Raw genomic sequence first — 17,633 nt, 5'->3', positions numbered from 1 at the left:
GCCACACTTTCAGTGGAATAAAACTTGGCAGAAATAACACAAAAGAAGAGACAGGTGACAAAGATGGAGATGTTTACTGTCATTACTCAACACTAGAGTTCCAGAGAAGATGCTTCTGCTAACAAAGGACAGAAACAGTGATGAACATCTTACAAGGGAGGACTCTGGAAAGGAATTGTAAAATACTAACTAGGAATTCTGAAATGGACCTGGAAGTTAATGTGAAGCCATTCATGTTTCAAGATTAGTTTGACCAAAGGACTGTGACAGTATCAATTAGGGGACTGGAAGCTCAAGTTCCCCAACAGGGACTTCTAATGCTGACCCCAAGGAGAAAAAAATTCCTGTTAATAAAACAAGAAAAGGGAAGGAAGAAAGGTCAAAACTCTGGTAGTGGATACAGTCTTGGCATTGCACAGAAAGACTGCCAAAACTGATCATCTCAGATGACACTGAATATAACAGTTCTACAGTAAAGGCCCAGAGAGTGCTAATTAAAACTGTTATTCTGGTACTGTACTCTGCCTTAGAAAGCACTACAAATACTGTGCTGCAAAGCCATTCTTAAGGCTCAAATGTGAAGTGAAAACACTGACTCCACCCAAATCTCTTTACCTAAGGGCATATCAGATTCTGATTATTTTTTTTACCTGTATACTGATTTCAGACAAAACGTTTTTCACTCACTTGATACTGCCTGCAAGCTCTGCCTTCTTTGACCAAAACTGATGGTCTCTCAAGTACAGGGGCAAGTTTCAAAGCCTGTTTGCTTTGACAGCCTCCATAACTAAACACAAGAGCTCCCTTTTGCCATTTTTCACCTGTTTACGAATTAACTCCTCTCGCTGACGTCTTTCTTCCTCCTCTCTTCTTCTTTCCTCCAATCTCCTAAGTGCTTCCTCCTGTTGCTGCCTCTCCTCTTCCTCCCGCTGCCGCCTTAGTGCAATTTCCTGCTCTCGTTGTCGCCTCAGGGCCTCTTCCTGGAGTTGGGAACAAAATGCCAGTCTATAAATGCCATTTTATTGACAAACCACATCAGAACACAGATTACGGCATTGTCTGGCCAAATGAGTGGCCTTAAGGAAAGCTCCCTAGCTTCAAACTAAGCTCTACCGAAACACTGCATGACAAACCCACACGTTAACAAGTATTTCTGATGCAATGTGCATCTCCTACATAAATTATTTTAATGAAAAAATAAACAAAAGAAATAATTGCCTATCTTTGGTTTTTAAGAAGAATGGTGTCAGGAATGACAACAAAGGGTGAAACTCCTCTTTCCACTATGCAGCACTAGCAGTACTTGAACATTAGATCTATAAATATTTTAATGTGGGGTATCATTAATTCCCTGGGGGGGCTGTCCGCTGTAAGTTGGAAGATCTTCCTACTTACAGGAGTTTCTAAACAGTGACTGTTTAAGAGCACTACAAAACTCAAACCACATCTCCAGACACCAGAAAGAAGCTGAAGCAGCCCAGTGCACTTAAGGACACTGTTACTCTTGAAGTCTCAAGAGACGAGAAACTCTCAAGGGCTTTGACTGGGCTATCCTTATACTATTTAAATATTATGGGTAACAAAAGGTCTCTTAAGGGCTTTGATTTTGGGCTATCCCTAAATTATTTAAATAGCTTCCAATAAATTATATTTTGTTTTCCAGGTAGCAGAATTATACTTAACTCAACAATTAAACATCAGCACCCTTTCCTGTCAACGTAAACCAGACATTTTTCCATTCTGCTACTTGGTGTTTTTTGAGGAAAAGGGAACAAGCAGCCTATGGCTGGCCTCCTGCATATTGTTAAATGGGATCCCATGTGGATACCTCTTCCCCCAGTTCTGACTTTTCCTTGCTTAAAAAAGCCTTACTTTTGTCAGCCTTTTCTGATCTCTGATGTCCAGCAAATCAGCAAAGGCCACCCTACTTTTCACCCCTTCTGTTGTCTCTTTCTGACTAACCCTACCAGCTCAACCTGAAAATCTTAATTTTTGGACAAGAACTTTTTTAAGCTTTTATAATTTTATATTTTCCTTTTAAAAAATGATCACTACTGCACTCATACTCTTACAAGTTTTTTATAAGCAATACATTAGTCACAGGATGATGGGGGACTAATTGTGCAGCATGGATGTAAAAACCAGTAAATCAAGGAAGTTAATTGTGAAAACTAAGACCCTTTTATTCAATCTGACACCAAACTTTCATGTACACACAGCACAGATAAACTGCAGTACAGCTCCCTAAACAACTGCATTGGGCTCTTCTCTGACAGTGAACTTCAGATGCCTGCAACAATACTGTCAGTAGACAGAATATTTTTATAAGCAATCGTATGGCACTGAGGAGCTGCTGGCTGCAAGCCAACAATTCATTCATACTTGTGAATATCACTTAAATGGTTTGGTGCTAAATGTAAGTGCAGTAAGTGTTTTTCTTCCACTAGCTGGATGTAGAACAATAGCCTGTGATTCACTTTCTTATTAATCAAGTCCTTGATTTGTCACATTCATAAAAGCTTCAAGTGCAACACACACTACCTGAACCATTTTTGAAATCTGGGCCTGTAACTGTTATTAATTGGACACATGCAGTCAAGTCAGAGTAATCAAGTGTCCCCAGTACAAGTGCTGAAAAATTTCTGCTTGTTGTATCTTTTACTGAAAAGGCTACTGAGAAGGCTGGAGGTGCCAGTCTCTTTTGTTTGCCTGGAGAATACAGAGCAGGATCCCAGCTCAGGAGTCCTCACTGCCAGCCAGGCTGGGGGCTCTCACTGATGTAACATGTAGTACCTGGGAGAGATGAGCAAAGTCACCAAGTCCTCCTGTGGGACAGCAATTCAGTGACATCTCTGCCCTACTTTCCCCTTGGGAAATGGGGCTAGAATTGCCATTAAGAAAGCTGTAAGGATCTCTTTCTTGCTCAGGCATACCAGGAGAGACACTGTTGAATGACAGCATTGAACAACTTCTCTCCTCTACAGAACTGAAGATGAACAGTGCCGTACTGACAGGAGGAAAAAAAACCCTGTAAGATATGAAAAGCTGGGAACCACAGCCTTTCTTCTGACTCTTAACAGCTATAAAAAAAGTTGTCTTAATATTTACTTCTGTATCTTCTTATTATTTGATGTTTTTGTTTGAGCATGTGACCAAAACTATTCACAGCTCTCCAGCTTTCTGCTGCTGACTTGTATGGGAAACAATCAATTCTTTCACTCTTAGGTGTTCCCGCATTCATGGATTCCTGCTCCAAAATACTCCTACTGGTTTTTAGCATATTTCTTAATAATTGTTTTCAAATATACACATCTTGCTGTACAGACAGTTTATTTCAGATCTTTTAAAATATCTGTATTATTACCAAAAAAAAAAATCCTTAAGCAGCTATCCCCAGTTCAATAGACTCTGGATTTTTAAATAAAATGGAAAATTTTTTGCAGTTGGTGACATCTGCAATTCTGCTTGTCTGTGTTACTAGGGCTCACAAATCTTTTTGCTCTCCTCTTTGAAACAGGTATTTTAAAGGGAGCACTAAAGACATAATTCAGAGAAAACAATTATTAGCTAGTTATGAAACCTCAAATTTTGTTCCTGAAAGCAATCAATTATTACAAAATAGAACATACCAGACCAGAGACAAAAATAGAAAACAGGAGCTACACAAGCTGGGCATTACTGTTTGCAATTCTACAGAGAAAAGTAATTGATGAAAACTGTGAACAGAATTGAATTCAACATTTCGTATGACATTTCATCCTACAGAATTTAATTTCTATTAGTTGTTTGGTTTTTTTTTTTATTTAGAATTCACCATCAACAGCATATTTACTAACCTTATATACTAGTCTTTTATGCAGTATTACATCAAAAGCCTTCCTGAAGTCCAGGCAGATTAAGTCTACTGCTTCACCCCTCTCAGCTCTCACTGTCATCTCCTCAAAAGAAGTTAATCAAATTTGTTAAGCATCATCTCCTCTGCATAAATCCATGCTAATAAATCAGTTCATCCCTGCTTCTACAATGCCTTCCAGTACAGAAGTCAGATTCAAATATTAGACCAGTTTATTTTTTTAAATACAGAATACAACGTTATTTTCTCTTTCCAGAGAAGTGCTTAAACTCTTTGTTAGCTTTTCAAGACATTACTGCTCAGAATTAAGCATTGTGGCAATTATTGCATTGGTAATGTACTAAGATACTTGCTGTTACTGCTTTTCAAGCCCGTTCTGCTTCCTTCTTGTAAATAGTTATTTCCCATGGCATCTCAGAAAGGGAGAGTCAGACTGTTTACCACACAAACCCAAAGGGGACAACAAAACTTTGGAATTTAACAGACATTGTTATACACAGTAGCAAAACTGTTCGAGTCAAAAGAAACAACCCAAGTCTAATTGAAGCCAGCATGGATGATACATATTGAGTTACCAGATGATCAGCTGAAAAGAGTTCTTGTTATTAAACCAGATCTAAAGCAATCTATCACAAAAGTTAAACCTTTGAGTATATTATTGCTTCAACGCTAGTTCGACCTCAAGTGGAGGTACAGCATAATGACTTCTTGTACACAAAGTAGAGACACTAATGCAAGGAGCCATTTATTTGCAGACTTGATTCCAAAAGATACCATGAAAGTTACCTACGTATCATACTGTGCCAATTAAAATAGATCTTCAGTGACAAAACCCAAACCCTGAGTGAACTGAGATCTACCACAAACTTACAAACAAAACTAGATTCCAGAGGCTTCCTTGGAAGTGTCTGATCCTCAAAGCAGGAACACAATTTACAACTGCCTACCTAAGGTCATATGAAATACTATTAAAGGACAGAATTACTTTGGCCTATTATTCATGTGGTACTTTTCAGGACATTTACTGACTAACTCCTTAGTGAATAAGCTCAGCCTTGTGCTTGCCCTTATCCTTCACATGCATAGTGAAAACTTTAACTTTCACTGTCTTTCCCTCCTGCAACACTTAAGGAATAACTAAATTTTCTTCCATACAGAATTCAGAAGTAAATGCTAAAAATGCCAAACTAATAATGTCTCCATTTTGTATTCTCGGAAGATTAAGAACATACTACAATTCCTACATTCATTCTCATACTGCAACATTGACCACGTAATTCTTTCTAAGAAATATGCTTGACCAAACTACATCCCTTCCTTTCCCAAATATCAACTCAAGTAAAAAAGCTGACAGACTCTATTCACCAGATGATAATTTATCGAAAAAAATAAATGACTAAGTTAAAAAAAACCCACAGGGGAAAAATAAGCTGAATGTTACGTCAACTTTTTTCCACTATAGCCCTCTACCTCTTATTCATTTGCAACAGCTGCTCAAGCTTCATCTACTCCAGAACATATCCTCATAAAACACTAAGACTGTATAAATGGCAAATAAACATACAGTAACTGGGCAACTAACTGAAGTCTAATATTGACACTAAAAATTGAGAGGGAATATTCCACATGGAATAAGGGCCCTGTGGTCACAAACAGAAACCTATCTTAAAGTGAAACACCTTTTCTCAGATTGCAATTTGGGCTCTTAAAAAATCAAGAACAGAAGATTCATAATTTAATACACTCACATGAAAAATATCAAAACTGTCTTCATACACACCTACCAAAGATTAATTAGACCCCACAGGATTTTTAAAGTGAGTTTTATAAAGTATTAATTAGAGATTAACTACATTGAGGAAACTCACTTGCTTCCTGCGGGCCAGCTCTTCTTCTTCCCGTCGTTTCCTCTCATCTTCCTGCTGCCTCCTAAGTAGCTCTTCTTGTTGCCTCCGAAGCTCCTCCTGCCTTTTCCTCTCCTCTTCCTCTCGTTTGGCCCTCATTTCCACTTCTCTCCTCTCTTGCTCTAGCTACAATTCACATAAAACTAAACTCAGATGCAGGTAACGTATTCCTACACCATTTCTTAGGGCAACCCTGCTGAAATTATAGTAATAGCTTAACAGATGAAGCCTCTGACAGATGCTCTCCCTTAATTGCAGTTTTACCTATCACCTGGCTGCCTACTGGGGGTCAGACTTTCTACGTCAGCTCCTCAAAATACCCTCTGACTTTGGAATCGAGTAGTGAGTTGCTTTGCAGTCAAAATAATAACTTTCAAGAAATGTACAGAATTGTACAGATTCAAACTTAAAAAATAATTTAATACAAGAGTATATGTGGAATAACCCCAGCAAATATGACTCTTATGATTCCCCAAACCAGTTCTGGTGAAAAACACAAGGATTAAGAGAACAACAACCTGCTCCCAACTCAGGGCTTGGCATGAGAGCTCACGGTGATAATCAGTTTAAAACAGAGGTGGCTAGTGAAGAGGTTTTAATCACAAATGTAGAACACAACCACTATTTCAGAGGTCAGTAGTACCTCCACAGCAATAGTTTCCAAGCAGCTGTCCACAAGGATTTCATAACTGGCTTTTAAAAACCCTATTATCATAATGGTGTTTTCCATTAAAACCTAGTCAAAGTCATCCACTGAAGAGCTCAGTCTTCCATTGGCTCAAGAACCACAGTTATACTGCAGAAGAGCAATCCCAACTTCTTACAGTACAAAACAGTTTCTGACCTTTGCAGCTTTGGCCTTCTCGAGCTGCTGAAGTTGTTCTAGAGCTGGTCCCTGAGCTGCAGTATCAATGGGCAGATCCCAGACACTGCTTCCTTCCCAGACTAGACAGTGAAGAAAACAAACATTGACAAACAAAAATAAGCACATGAACAAAACACAACTGAAAGAGGAGAATCTTGTGTATCCTGTTACTATGTTTTAGGAATTGGAATAATGCTAACACTTTCATCTTAGTCAGTAGAGGATCACTTTATCTTCCTGTAGAACAAGACTTGTCCATGACTGAAGGAAGGCTGGACTTCGTACAAAATTCTGCAGAAGAACCAGCTATTTCAACTCCACCCATCAAAGCAGAACACCCTTAAATATAACAATCCCTTCAGATCTAGACTTCCCATAACCATTGAAAAATTACCATATTCTCCACCTCTCTCAAATGGAACTTATGCTGCAAGGCAAAGCAGGCTGATCCACTTAGACATCATGATGCAGAAATAATCTCCCCTTGTGTCTAAAAGGGAGGGATCATCTCAAAGATGCTGACTTTTAACGCATGGACTTTTCCCTACAGAGCTAACCCAGGCTAACCACCTTACCTGTAGGCTGTGAAGCTGACTGAAGTTCCCATATTGAGCCAGTGTCTGGCACTGACACAGACCTTGTAACAGGTGGCATCATGTTCTGTTCAGATATTCTGTAATACCAACGGGAAGAGTCAACATGCAACTTCGAGGGACAGGAGTGCTCTGAACACACATGAGATTCAGTACCTTGTAACATACTGCTTTCCTTCTACATCTCTATTTAAAACGAAAATATGATGTGGACAACACTAGTTGCTTGCAGAGCTCTTGCTGATCTCATCCCTGCTGCTAAGCCAAGGGCTAAACCACAGTTTTGCATTTGCTGCTTACAGGCCAGTTTGAGGAACAAGCCTCCAGTACTGTGAAACTGGCAAAGCCCCTCAGTGCCCAGCACAACACATCTGTCAGACAGGTACAATTTCAACTCCTTGTTTCCATAAACAATCTCTGAGGCTAAGAATACATATATAAAGAAGTAGTCAATACCCTGAAACAGTTTCCTATTCTTATAAATACTCATATTCTCATTGCCATCTTTAAAATACATAATCCTCAAATAGGAACAAACTTAACTAGGACAGACAGCTGACAAAATGTAATTATTGTTATATACAAGCTAGAGTGCAGGCAGAACAGATTCACTTCAAGTCTGGGCTAGCTCACCTCATCTTCAGGGCCTGGAACTGCTGCAGGAGAATAGCAAGCTGCTGCTGCTGCTGGGATGAGAGGGCTGCCTTCTGCTGCTGAGCCAGCATCTGTGCATACTGTTGTCTTCAAAAGAGAAGCAGACAATTACTGGTATTTGTTCACTTATGCCCAAGGTGCAGACAGATTCATGCTCTGGGACTAATGCCCACTGACCTACACAAGGTCCATGCTAAATACTAGAGGAAACCACAGAATGAGGGCTTGGCACAAGTCAAAAGACAAGAATACAAGCAGCTGACTAACACGAGCAGAACCAGACTTCACTCTCAACTATGTCACCTGGATATTACTGCCCTGTGTTCCTCCTGCAAGCTGTACAACACTACTTCCTTTTTTGTCTAAATTCCATAAAATTAGCTCAAATTAATCTTGCTTTGATCACTGCTCACCCACAACCTCTTCCCCAGTATGTCAAGGCGTTTTCTAGTACAGGAGCAGGCTCTTGCCTCGCCTCACCCAATCATAAGCTGACAATCAGTATTGAAAAATTATAATCATAACACATGCTTTCAGGATCCCTTGAACAAGCAGTCTGACTGCTTTCTTTGCTCCAAGCTGCTGCAAAAAAATGCTGTCAGCAACCAGCCATAACTGAACAAGTGACAGCTTTGGCAAAATGGATGACAAACTGCTTTACCCAGCTGGACCTCCCACTGATCTTAAAAGAGCTGAGCAAGCAGACCAAAGATAAGTTCTGCCTTCTGCACCTCCAGTTCCAAAGATGTGTAGCCTCCCCCTGACATCAAAACGTCTGAAGGGCATTATCAGGACAACTGGGATTTAGTCTGACCATAACAGCTACATTTAAAGCAGGTCTCACCAAAACAGCTATGTGTGACACTGAAAAGGACTCTGAAAAGTGAGCTTGGGGCAGCCACACTGCCCTAATCCTGTAGACTATCAATATCTCTGGCATTTGCGGAAGCAGCTATTGCTGTTGGAGGTGAAGTACTCCCAGCCCCATTGCCCAAGGAAACAACAACAAGCAGCTGAACCTAGATGACTGAAAATGCAGAGCAGAATAAAGCCACTGGAAGATCTCTGGGACAGGAAGTCTTACTGTATTAAAAGATGCTGATATTGGAGGTGCTGCATTTGGATCAGAGCCAATTCTTGTTGTCTAGTCAGTCGTTCTTGGTCCAGCTCGCCCTATGTTTAGAGATAAAACATGCTTTTTCAAGTAACATATATACTAAGAGTAGTAGATAGCAAATGCAAGCAATGTAAAAGTTGTATTTTGACTAGAAAAAAAAAGAAAATAGAAAAGTACCTAGACCAAGATCAAGATTTACAAAGTCTGTGAAACACACAGCACCTTTACATATCACAGGACCCAGCCTCCCAGACACAAACATGGCAAATGAAACATTTTTAAATTATGTGTCTTTTCTACTCTTACAAAAGTAATCTGAGTTCAACTTTGCTGCTTGGAACACCTGCAATTTCAAGACAGAGTAAATGACACCTAAATAATTCAATTCCCACTTGGTAGAGGACTATGTGAATACTGTAACTGTCACATAATTACCAGATGCGGAAGTGGTGCTGGGCCTGGAGTGAAGGGAACCCTGCCCCACATTTTCATGATGTCTCCAAGGGGCTGGAAAGTCTCGTCACACGCTCTCTTCACCAACAGTGACATCGTGAAGTATCCAGCCTGGAACCACTCTGCCATCTCCTGATTACTGAATGGACCTGAAATAACATCAACCAACACATGCTGGGGAAAGGGAAGCAAGGCTAGGTTCAGCATGTTGGAAACAAAGTCACACAGTGCCCAGCGCCAGGAGTTCCTCTCCACCTCACCCACTCATGGGGACACTGCTCATCCAAGGCTGGTTCATCTACACATCTCCACAGGGGCTACAGCACTGCCCCACAGTCTCAGGAGAAGTGCATGGTGGCTTTTACCTTGACTTAGAGGGACAGCTCTGTCAGCTCTGGGGTGAAAGCCAAGAAGCCACAGCTGTGTGGGGCTCAGTCCAGCTAATGCCCCTATTGCCCTCCAGCAGAGCTCACTGCCTCAGACTTTCAGCATCTGCAGCTTCCACTCTGGAGCTCAAGCAGTACCTACAGGCTGACAGTGCTCTAACCGCAAGTGCTGCTTTCCCCACTGCACTGCCCAGATAATTAAACAATCTTAGCCTGGTTCAACTCTTGCCTTCAAATCAGAGGAAACTCTCATGTTTTATGCAAGTTTTGCTTCTGGAACTTAGCAGATGAACAGATCCACCTCTGACCGAGCAATTAAATTTTTGAAGATAATGAGGATCCAGTTTCTTTCCTTTGTAAAAAATCTACATTTTTCCTTCTCTTCCTCTTTTTTCTGAGAAATACTTCAGTCATTCCCTTCAAAGGAGGGCTCCTAAACTTATTTTACATATTTAAATAGGTACAAAACCAGCATTAAAAAATATTATTTGGCCAAGTAAGAACCCCATCAATAAGTTTCACAAAAACATCTTCTGAAAAGCAGGAACATTCAATAACCCTTGCCTTGTCTGTAAGGAGTATCTCTAGAAGGTAATTCCTCCCAGAGAATATGAAACCACAAGAGGCTGCCCCAAGAAAAAAAAAATTATGTGGAAGTGTTTACTTCTTGAGGACATATTTGAGGAAGTACTTACTCCAACAAAAATATATTTAGGTCATCACCCAGTGATAAACAGCCAGCAGTGACTTCCATACACTGAGCAAATGGAAGCACTTAATAGTTAACATTCTTTAAACATTAAGGGTGAGAAGAAAACCCTAAAGATGTGCAATATCTGCAGACAAGAGACTGGCACAGATCCCACAAACAACACTCCCACCAATCCTATTTGGAGTTCACAGCTAAGAAGTCATTCACACTACACAGTGTGAAGTACACCAAGGAAGGAATTCACTGTTTAATTGCATTTTTGGGAAGCAGATAAGCAGCTGCTAAAACAGAGCCCTGGAATCACCAAAAGAAAAGAAAAGTACCTTCTGAAAGCAAAGATGCAAATATCTATATGAAAAGCCTGCTCCAAATTTCATTGAAAAAAATTTCTTAAGCAAAACCTGAAAGCAGGAAACAGTTCCTTATTGATTATATGAACTAACAATGCACTGGCTGCAAGTGCAATTTAAATTGAGATTCTGTGTGAGCACTGGCTGGTGGAAACTTGATTCCTATTTGCTCTAGATTCTAAACAAACCACACACTTCCCTGAATACTCCATGACTTCAGGCAGAGTCTAGAAAACTGATTTCAAGCTTTCTCCTGGATTCCTCACAACAAGCTACTTGAGTTGTCACATTCATTGTTCATTTCCACTGTTATCTGGAAATCTGAGTAACTACTGGCATGAAAAACAGATTTTAGTCTAACTAATTTACAGAAATACAAAGTGATGGCAAAACTCAGGCATACTAAAGCACAGGTCTGGATGTTAGGCCTGCTGAGCTCATGGGGGCAGTGATGGGTTGAAGGTATTTTCAAAACCTAATTGTAGAATGGTAAATTCCCCGTATTGCTTCTGTAAAAACAAGCATCAGCATCTGTTGGTAATAATTCTGTGAAGAACTCTAACAATTCTATGGAACAAAAGAGGAAGTGTAAAGGGCACAGACCTACCCTGAATTTCTCCTTGTGGATCTTTGTAGTACCACTTCTGCATGGCTTCATGGAACAGTGGCATAGAGGAACCCTTTGCTCTGTGCTCTTGAATTTTTGCTGCTAGTCTTTCATCATCAAGGGCACTGTCCTGCAGATATGCCACCATTTTTTCTGCTTGCTGCAGGAGACATCAAAACCAGCAAGGAATACGAGAGTTAGATGTGGGCTTACAGATTTGGAAATGAGTGTGCCAAACACAACCCACTCTGTGCTACCCAGTGCTTCAGAATGTACCAGGAATGACAGGCAGCCCCAGGACAGGAGTGACTGCTACACAGACCTGGAGCTCTGTCTACCACACAGGCAGAATACAGAACAAGCACAGTGCACCTGCTTAAGGAAAGCTCTAGAACAGCTTGCCAAGAAGGTTCCACACAGTACCACAGTGAAAAATAAAACAAGAATGGGAGCATGAGCACAAAGAAGGCTCTACTTCTCAGCAATCACTAGACTTCCACCAACACACCCTTGTGCTTCACTTAAGGGGGTTTTGTTTGTTTGACCGTTTGTTTAGAGGTTTTTAAAACATGTTAGACATCCATCATTTCTCAAGACAAATCATATAGCTACTTGACAGTGGTGATAAGCACTATGGTCTCTATCTCTTTAACACAGGGCATACCACCCTGATCCAGAAAAATACAAAAGCTTGAATAATTTGCCATAAAAAAAATTGAGAGAAGCAACTTTCAGTATACACTGTGGAGTGTACAGCTTCAGCTGCATTTCTGATTTTACGGGCTTCGAATATTTTTTGCATTCCACATTCCTACTGTCTCACAATTGTCAACAACAAAGGAATTTGAGAAATTTTACCTGCTCTAGGTGTTTGAGGCCCTCTTCATCATCTGGGTCAGTGGGAATGTTGCCCATGCCTGGAGCAGCTGTGACAGGTGTTTGAACTGGCCGCAGAGCAGGATTTGAGTTGGAAACAGGAGGAGAAAGATGAGCAGAAGCAGCTGTGTCTGCAGAAATCTGTGGCAAAGGTTGAGCAAGAGAAGCCAAATCTAAAGAAAAATGTCAAAGTTAGTTCATTATCTTCAACATAAATGACAATTACTTTTAAGAACTTAATGCAGAGAATATTCAACAGCTTAAATTTAGCACCAAAGCAGAAGTATTTTCCTATCTTCTCTCTTTACAGCAGAGGCACCCAACCAAATTTCAAGGAACAAACAGTTTAGTTTTATTAGTGCAGAACTCAGCACACATCAACATATCCCATCTCCTGGCCACACATATTTGTCCAGGCTATACTGCTGTACCACAGTGAGGCACATCCACAACTGGCTCACATTTCTCTGGACTGCATTTCAATGTGAAGTACCAGTGCACTGCAAGCATTTGAGATAGCATATCCAACAAATCCTGCATTTACAGACCAGTCAGGGAATTCTGGCTTTCCATCACAATAATCCAGTCCTTGCCTCTTTTAAGAGACCAGGACTACCAAAAGTGAGCAATGGAAGCTTACTGAATTTATCTGTCAGGTTTATTACCTTCCCCTCTGTTGGACATTTTGGCTGGTGGCGTATTCTCTGCTCGATTCTCTTTATCTTCTGTTTTTTCTGTTCTTTCTGGCAGAGACTCTTCCTTCCTTTCAAAAAGGTTTGTCTGCAGTGGATCTGGAGGCTGGGATTTTGGTGGGGTGTCTGACCTTGCAGCTGGAGACGATGCCTGGGCTGCTTCTTCTACTGCTTCTGCAACAGGGCACAGTTCTATGTAACTGAATTAACAGAAATTCTACACTGACAGTTGCCAAAGTCCCCCTTACCTGCCACTACTCTTTCTGTTTTCTCTCCCTCTTTCTTGGTCTTTTCATGATCTTTGGCTTCTTCGTTGTGGCTCCCTTCAGAATCAGATCTTTCCTCTGCTTCCTCCACAGGCCGGAAGTCCATCTCCTGTTCCTCTGGTATCGGCTCCTTCTGCACCTTCTGCAAAGTCAACGCAATCATCCATAACCCACCCGACATCACATAACATTTGCTCCGAGTGACCCAAGGGACCAAAGCAGCTTTTCACCTTTAAAGAGAGAAATGCTCCAGAGGAGTCAAATGTGCCCATTTCTTCTTCTGCATCCTCCAAGCACCACTCAGGGAGACTGTCCCTGTCGTCATCCATGCTGCCGCTGCCACAGCGCACACGGCGATAGCCCCGCTCATCATCTCGGTCCCGGAAATCGAACTCGAATCTCCGCCGTCGCTCCATGTGCTCCCGCCAGCCTGCGGAACGAGGGCCGTCTAAGGCAGGGGGAAAGGAGCTTTATACATGGTCCCAGGGCAGTGCTCATGAGATGGGGAGGGGGACAAGGGGATAATGACAGCAATTCAGAAAGCCTCTTCAGTATACAGCCCACCTATGAACAGGCAACTTCAAGGACAAGGCAAAGATAACGAGCACCTTACCCATAGGTAGGAGACTTTCAAACATTGTCCACTGTATACCCTCACATTGTAAACTGTGTAATGAGCATTAAAAACCATGTAAGGCTAAGAAAGCTGGGCTACAAAATCTAAAACAGGCACCAAAATAAGACAAGCAACACTAGATGCCAACTGAGTTTACCAGCCATCATTTACTTAACTCTCTTTTGGCATCTTTACATGCGTAAAACTTTGTTTTTTCCTTCAGGGACTCTGCAGAAGTCACATCCTGAACAAAACACCCATGTTTTTTGCCTCTTGCCCTCAGATATGCTTTTGCGCATGTAACATGAAAAATGGACTGACAACTGTTCAAATACCTTTGAAAGGACTGGTAAGTGTCTTGAAAGGCAATTTTTTAGCCATGGAATACCAAAACTTGGAAAGACAAGAAGTGGGGAAAACATTCCCAATTCATGTATAAATTTCATATTCAGAAGACACCTTCATTCAGCCAGGCTTAAAATCCTCTGAGTGCAATAATGTTATTTAAGCTGGAAAGAACTGGCTGCTATGGAAAACTAATTGGGAGTGAAAGTATTGTACACAGCTTTCAATGCAATACAAGCCATCTTTATCAGAAAGGTGCAAAGCAAAAATGAAGGTACCTTAATGCTTTTCAAGCTGGCTGTTCTTTACCAGATTAAAAAAAAAAAAGTAAATTCTTATATTTTTGCTCCAAGAATCAACTGTAATCAGTGCAGCCTCACAGTATCAAACAGCTACCAAAAAATATCACAGTAAAGGGAAGAAACGTGGTCCTGTTTCATGACTGAGGAATATTTCCACATTGACTGCAATACCCTATTAATATCAGCCATGCAAAAATCCACCTTTGTCTCACAAAAATACAGGAAATGTAAAACAAACTCCTTCCAGAAACACTGTGAATTTCCATCTTAAATTTTACCAAGGAGACACGAACGTTAGACTTTAACAAGGCCTTCACTATTCCACATGGATTTACTTGCAAATAATTCCACTGGATAATTTAACCTATGTTTATAGTTATGCCTCAGAAAGGAAGAAATATTAAACCATCAAATCAATGTTCTGAGGCAATCTTTTTATTGTTATTAAGGAACAAAATTTAGGTGAGACATTTTTTACAAGCAGACAGCATTTCTGATTGAGTCCCTGGACAGACAGCTCCTCATTACAAGCAGCCAATGTCCATGTCAGGGTTCCCAACAGGGGAACAAACAGAGCTATGACCTGAACCTGGCAATGCCCTAGTGTATGGATTAACAGCTCTGCCTGTTTGCTACCCTGGCACTCACAAAGGCCTGAGCATGTCTTCTTCAGCTCTCTTTTGTGTGGGATAGGAAAATACAGTACTAAGAATTTCCTATACAGATGTAAGTGGGCCATCTAGAGACCCAGCATTGAGAGGAGCCTCTTTTTTTCCACAGTTCACATACCAATACTAGGAGTACAGACTCTTCATAGTGAGACCCAGAAACGTGATTTTTGAAGGTGATTTCTAAGCATTTTGTTTATCCCAGGTAACTTCAAAGTTCAAATGAAGAACCATTTAGTCTGCTTGCAGAGATTTAGTCACATCACCTTTTACCCCACATTTCAGAGCTACATGGAGAGGCAAAAAGACATAGGTGGAGCAGACACATGCCCTTGTTTCTTAATTAAATGCGTTCATAAAAACCCAGTTAGAATATAGGCCATAATTCAGGTCTGACGTATCAGGCTGCCAACCTTTAAAGCAAGCCAAAAGTAGAGATAAACCTAAATTCTTACCTAAAGTTTTTTAACCAACACTTAGGACACCAACATAGCTTTGAATTCAGTCCCATAGTATCACTAGGCACTAGATACACATCCAAGACAGTTTTAGGATTAATTTATCCCTTGCAATTTATGGTGACATTGTAGTTAAAAGACAGGACTACTGGCTGCTTCAGGAAATCCAAGTACACATTAGCCTCAATTATTAATAGCTATTTATCTCTTAGAAGTTATATTCTCAAACTCAGCAGTGAAATTTTCAATATATACTAAAATACTAAATGCTAAACTAAACACTTAACAAAAGAATAGTACATTTTTTTGGCATAGATTATATATGAACCTAGTTCTTTGCTAATTTTACAGCAAGATTCTCCAGTGTACTCTAGTTGCTTCAAGATATTTAAGAAACACAAGGAACATTGCCCAAAAGTTCAACTCGAGTTGAATCACAGCATCTGATTCTGAAAGTGGAGTGAATCAAGATGAATTTGAAAAGCCTTTCAAAAAAAGCAGCAACTAAAAGGTCTTTATATGAGAGTACAGCCTAAGGCCTGTCTCAATTGCTTTTCAGGAAGAATATCTATTTAAAGAGCTATTAAAGTGAAAACACAAAATCGTATCAAAAATTCTAGGCAAGAAAAATTATTCCTATCCCTTAAGGCAGATCTGGTAACCAAAACCATAAGCATCCATAGATCAGTCACCAGTTTTGAGACCAAAACAGGTTTGTATGTGTTTGACAAAACAGACTTGCCTTGCAAATTTAAAGTGTAATCGGTGTATGATTGCAAGAACTGGAACAGAAAAAGGGCCATTTTAGACATTAAGTAATTTTAAAAGATGGTTAAAAATTAAAAAAAAAAAAAAGAGAACTTTGAAGCAGCCAGTGAATCTACATCTGTGGTCACACACTTATTTGCAGATACCTAAGCCAGTCTCCAGATGCTAGCAGGGAGTACACAGAGTCAAGCCAAAGGAAGGACCAGCTAAACAAATTATGACAGTCCTCTGAAGACAATTCTCTACTTTTAGCAGGACATATGATTATACTATCACTTAACACCAGAATAAGTACAAAGAAGCAGTTTAAGCCAGGTCAATTTGAGTTAAACTCATTGTTTAAAGCAAAAATGTGAATAAACCCACTTTGATAGTTCTGTGGGTACTACCAACAGCAGAATTCAAATACAGCTCTGATGAAAGCTGAAAGTAGGACAACACAGCTGTCAGGTCAGGCTATCTCAAAATTAGCAACTTCTCTACAGATTCAAGAAACTCTTCAAGCAGGTTTTCAATGATACCTGCTAAAACTTGTAACCTGTAAGGGAAGCTGTTAGTTTCCCTTACACTGAAAATTCAAATAAGCAGTAATATTTTCCATGACAGAAGTAAGACGAATTTTCAAAACGTTCCTCAGAACATCTTCCAAAAAAGTTCAAGACATGAATGAACTTCTGAACTTTGAGGTCTACGCTTCCTTTTAAGCTAAAGCATGCGGCTTGTAGTCACAGAACACTCCACTTCTGAGTGTCACGCTGCATCATGAGGTAGGCTGGCCTGATGTCGCCTGAACTAGATAACAAAGCAGCAGTGTCTGATCAACAACTGTGACCAAACACTGTGGAAAAGAAAACTATATTCTTCAAAATTTGCCCTTTAGCCTTGCTCTAAATAGAAAACATCTGATGATAAATCAAGCCTTGGGCTCTGTGCTAAATTTAAGTACAAGAGAACAATTGTTTGAGAGTTATATACAGCTGCGGAGAGGGTCCAGAACAGAGCTGATGGTTCCTCCCAACAGTAACAGCACTCAAAGTCTGGGATGTTGAAAAGGGCAACAGACCCATTGTAAGAGCAACTGGGACTTTTTTTAATTGAAGAAAAGGAGTTGTCCACCTCAGCCCCAAAAATGTCCTGTGCTTTCTTTG

The 17,633-nt window shown here is 40.3% G+C and overlaps 1 protein-coding gene across 10 annotated transcripts in view; it reads right to left on the bottom strand.

The window, feature by feature from the left end:
- The window catches only part of GIGYF2 (GRB10 interacting GYF protein 2), a 74,013-nt gene that overhangs the window by 7,594 nt on the left and 48,786 nt on the right, over positions 1-17,633 (bottom strand). For 4 of the 10 annotated variants that reach the window (XM_085070015.1, XM_085070023.1, XM_085070016.1 and 1 more), the window contains 13 exons: positions 13,559-13,776; positions 13,311-13,470; positions 13,036-13,236; positions 12,353-12,543; positions 11,495-11,654; positions 9,422-9,588; positions 8,954-9,042; positions 7,849-7,956; positions 7,198-7,295; positions 6,602-6,702; positions 5,722-5,883; positions 3,837-3,938; positions 822-980 (listed from right to left, as the gene is read on the bottom strand). In XM_085070015.1, coding sequence (XP_084926141.1) covers positions 822-980; positions 3,837-3,938; positions 5,722-5,883; positions 6,602-6,702; positions 7,198-7,295; positions 7,849-7,956; positions 8,954-9,042; positions 9,422-9,588; positions 11,495-11,654; positions 12,353-12,543; positions 13,036-13,236; positions 13,311-13,470; positions 13,559-13,776 — 1,916 coding nt within the window. The remainder of the gene's footprint in view (positions 1-821; positions 981-3,836; positions 3,939-5,721; positions 5,884-6,601; positions 6,703-7,197; positions 7,296-7,848; positions 7,957-8,953; positions 9,043-9,421; positions 9,589-11,494; positions 11,655-12,352; positions 12,544-13,035; positions 13,237-13,310; positions 13,471-13,558; positions 13,777-17,633) is intronic. The other 6 variants (XM_085070018.1, XM_085070019.1, XM_085070021.1 and 3 more) reach the window with 6 other exon arrangements.

The sequence above is a fragment of the Lichenostomus cassidix genome, chromosome 9 (genome assembly GCF_008360975.1).
Source record: "Lichenostomus cassidix isolate B80296 chromosome 9, HeHo_3.0, whole genome shotgun sequence".
Classification (NCBI taxonomy): domain Eukaryota; kingdom Metazoa; phylum Chordata; class Aves; order Passeriformes; family Meliphagidae; genus Lichenostomus; species Lichenostomus cassidix.
This window is presented reverse-complemented; position numbering and strand designations above follow the sequence as displayed.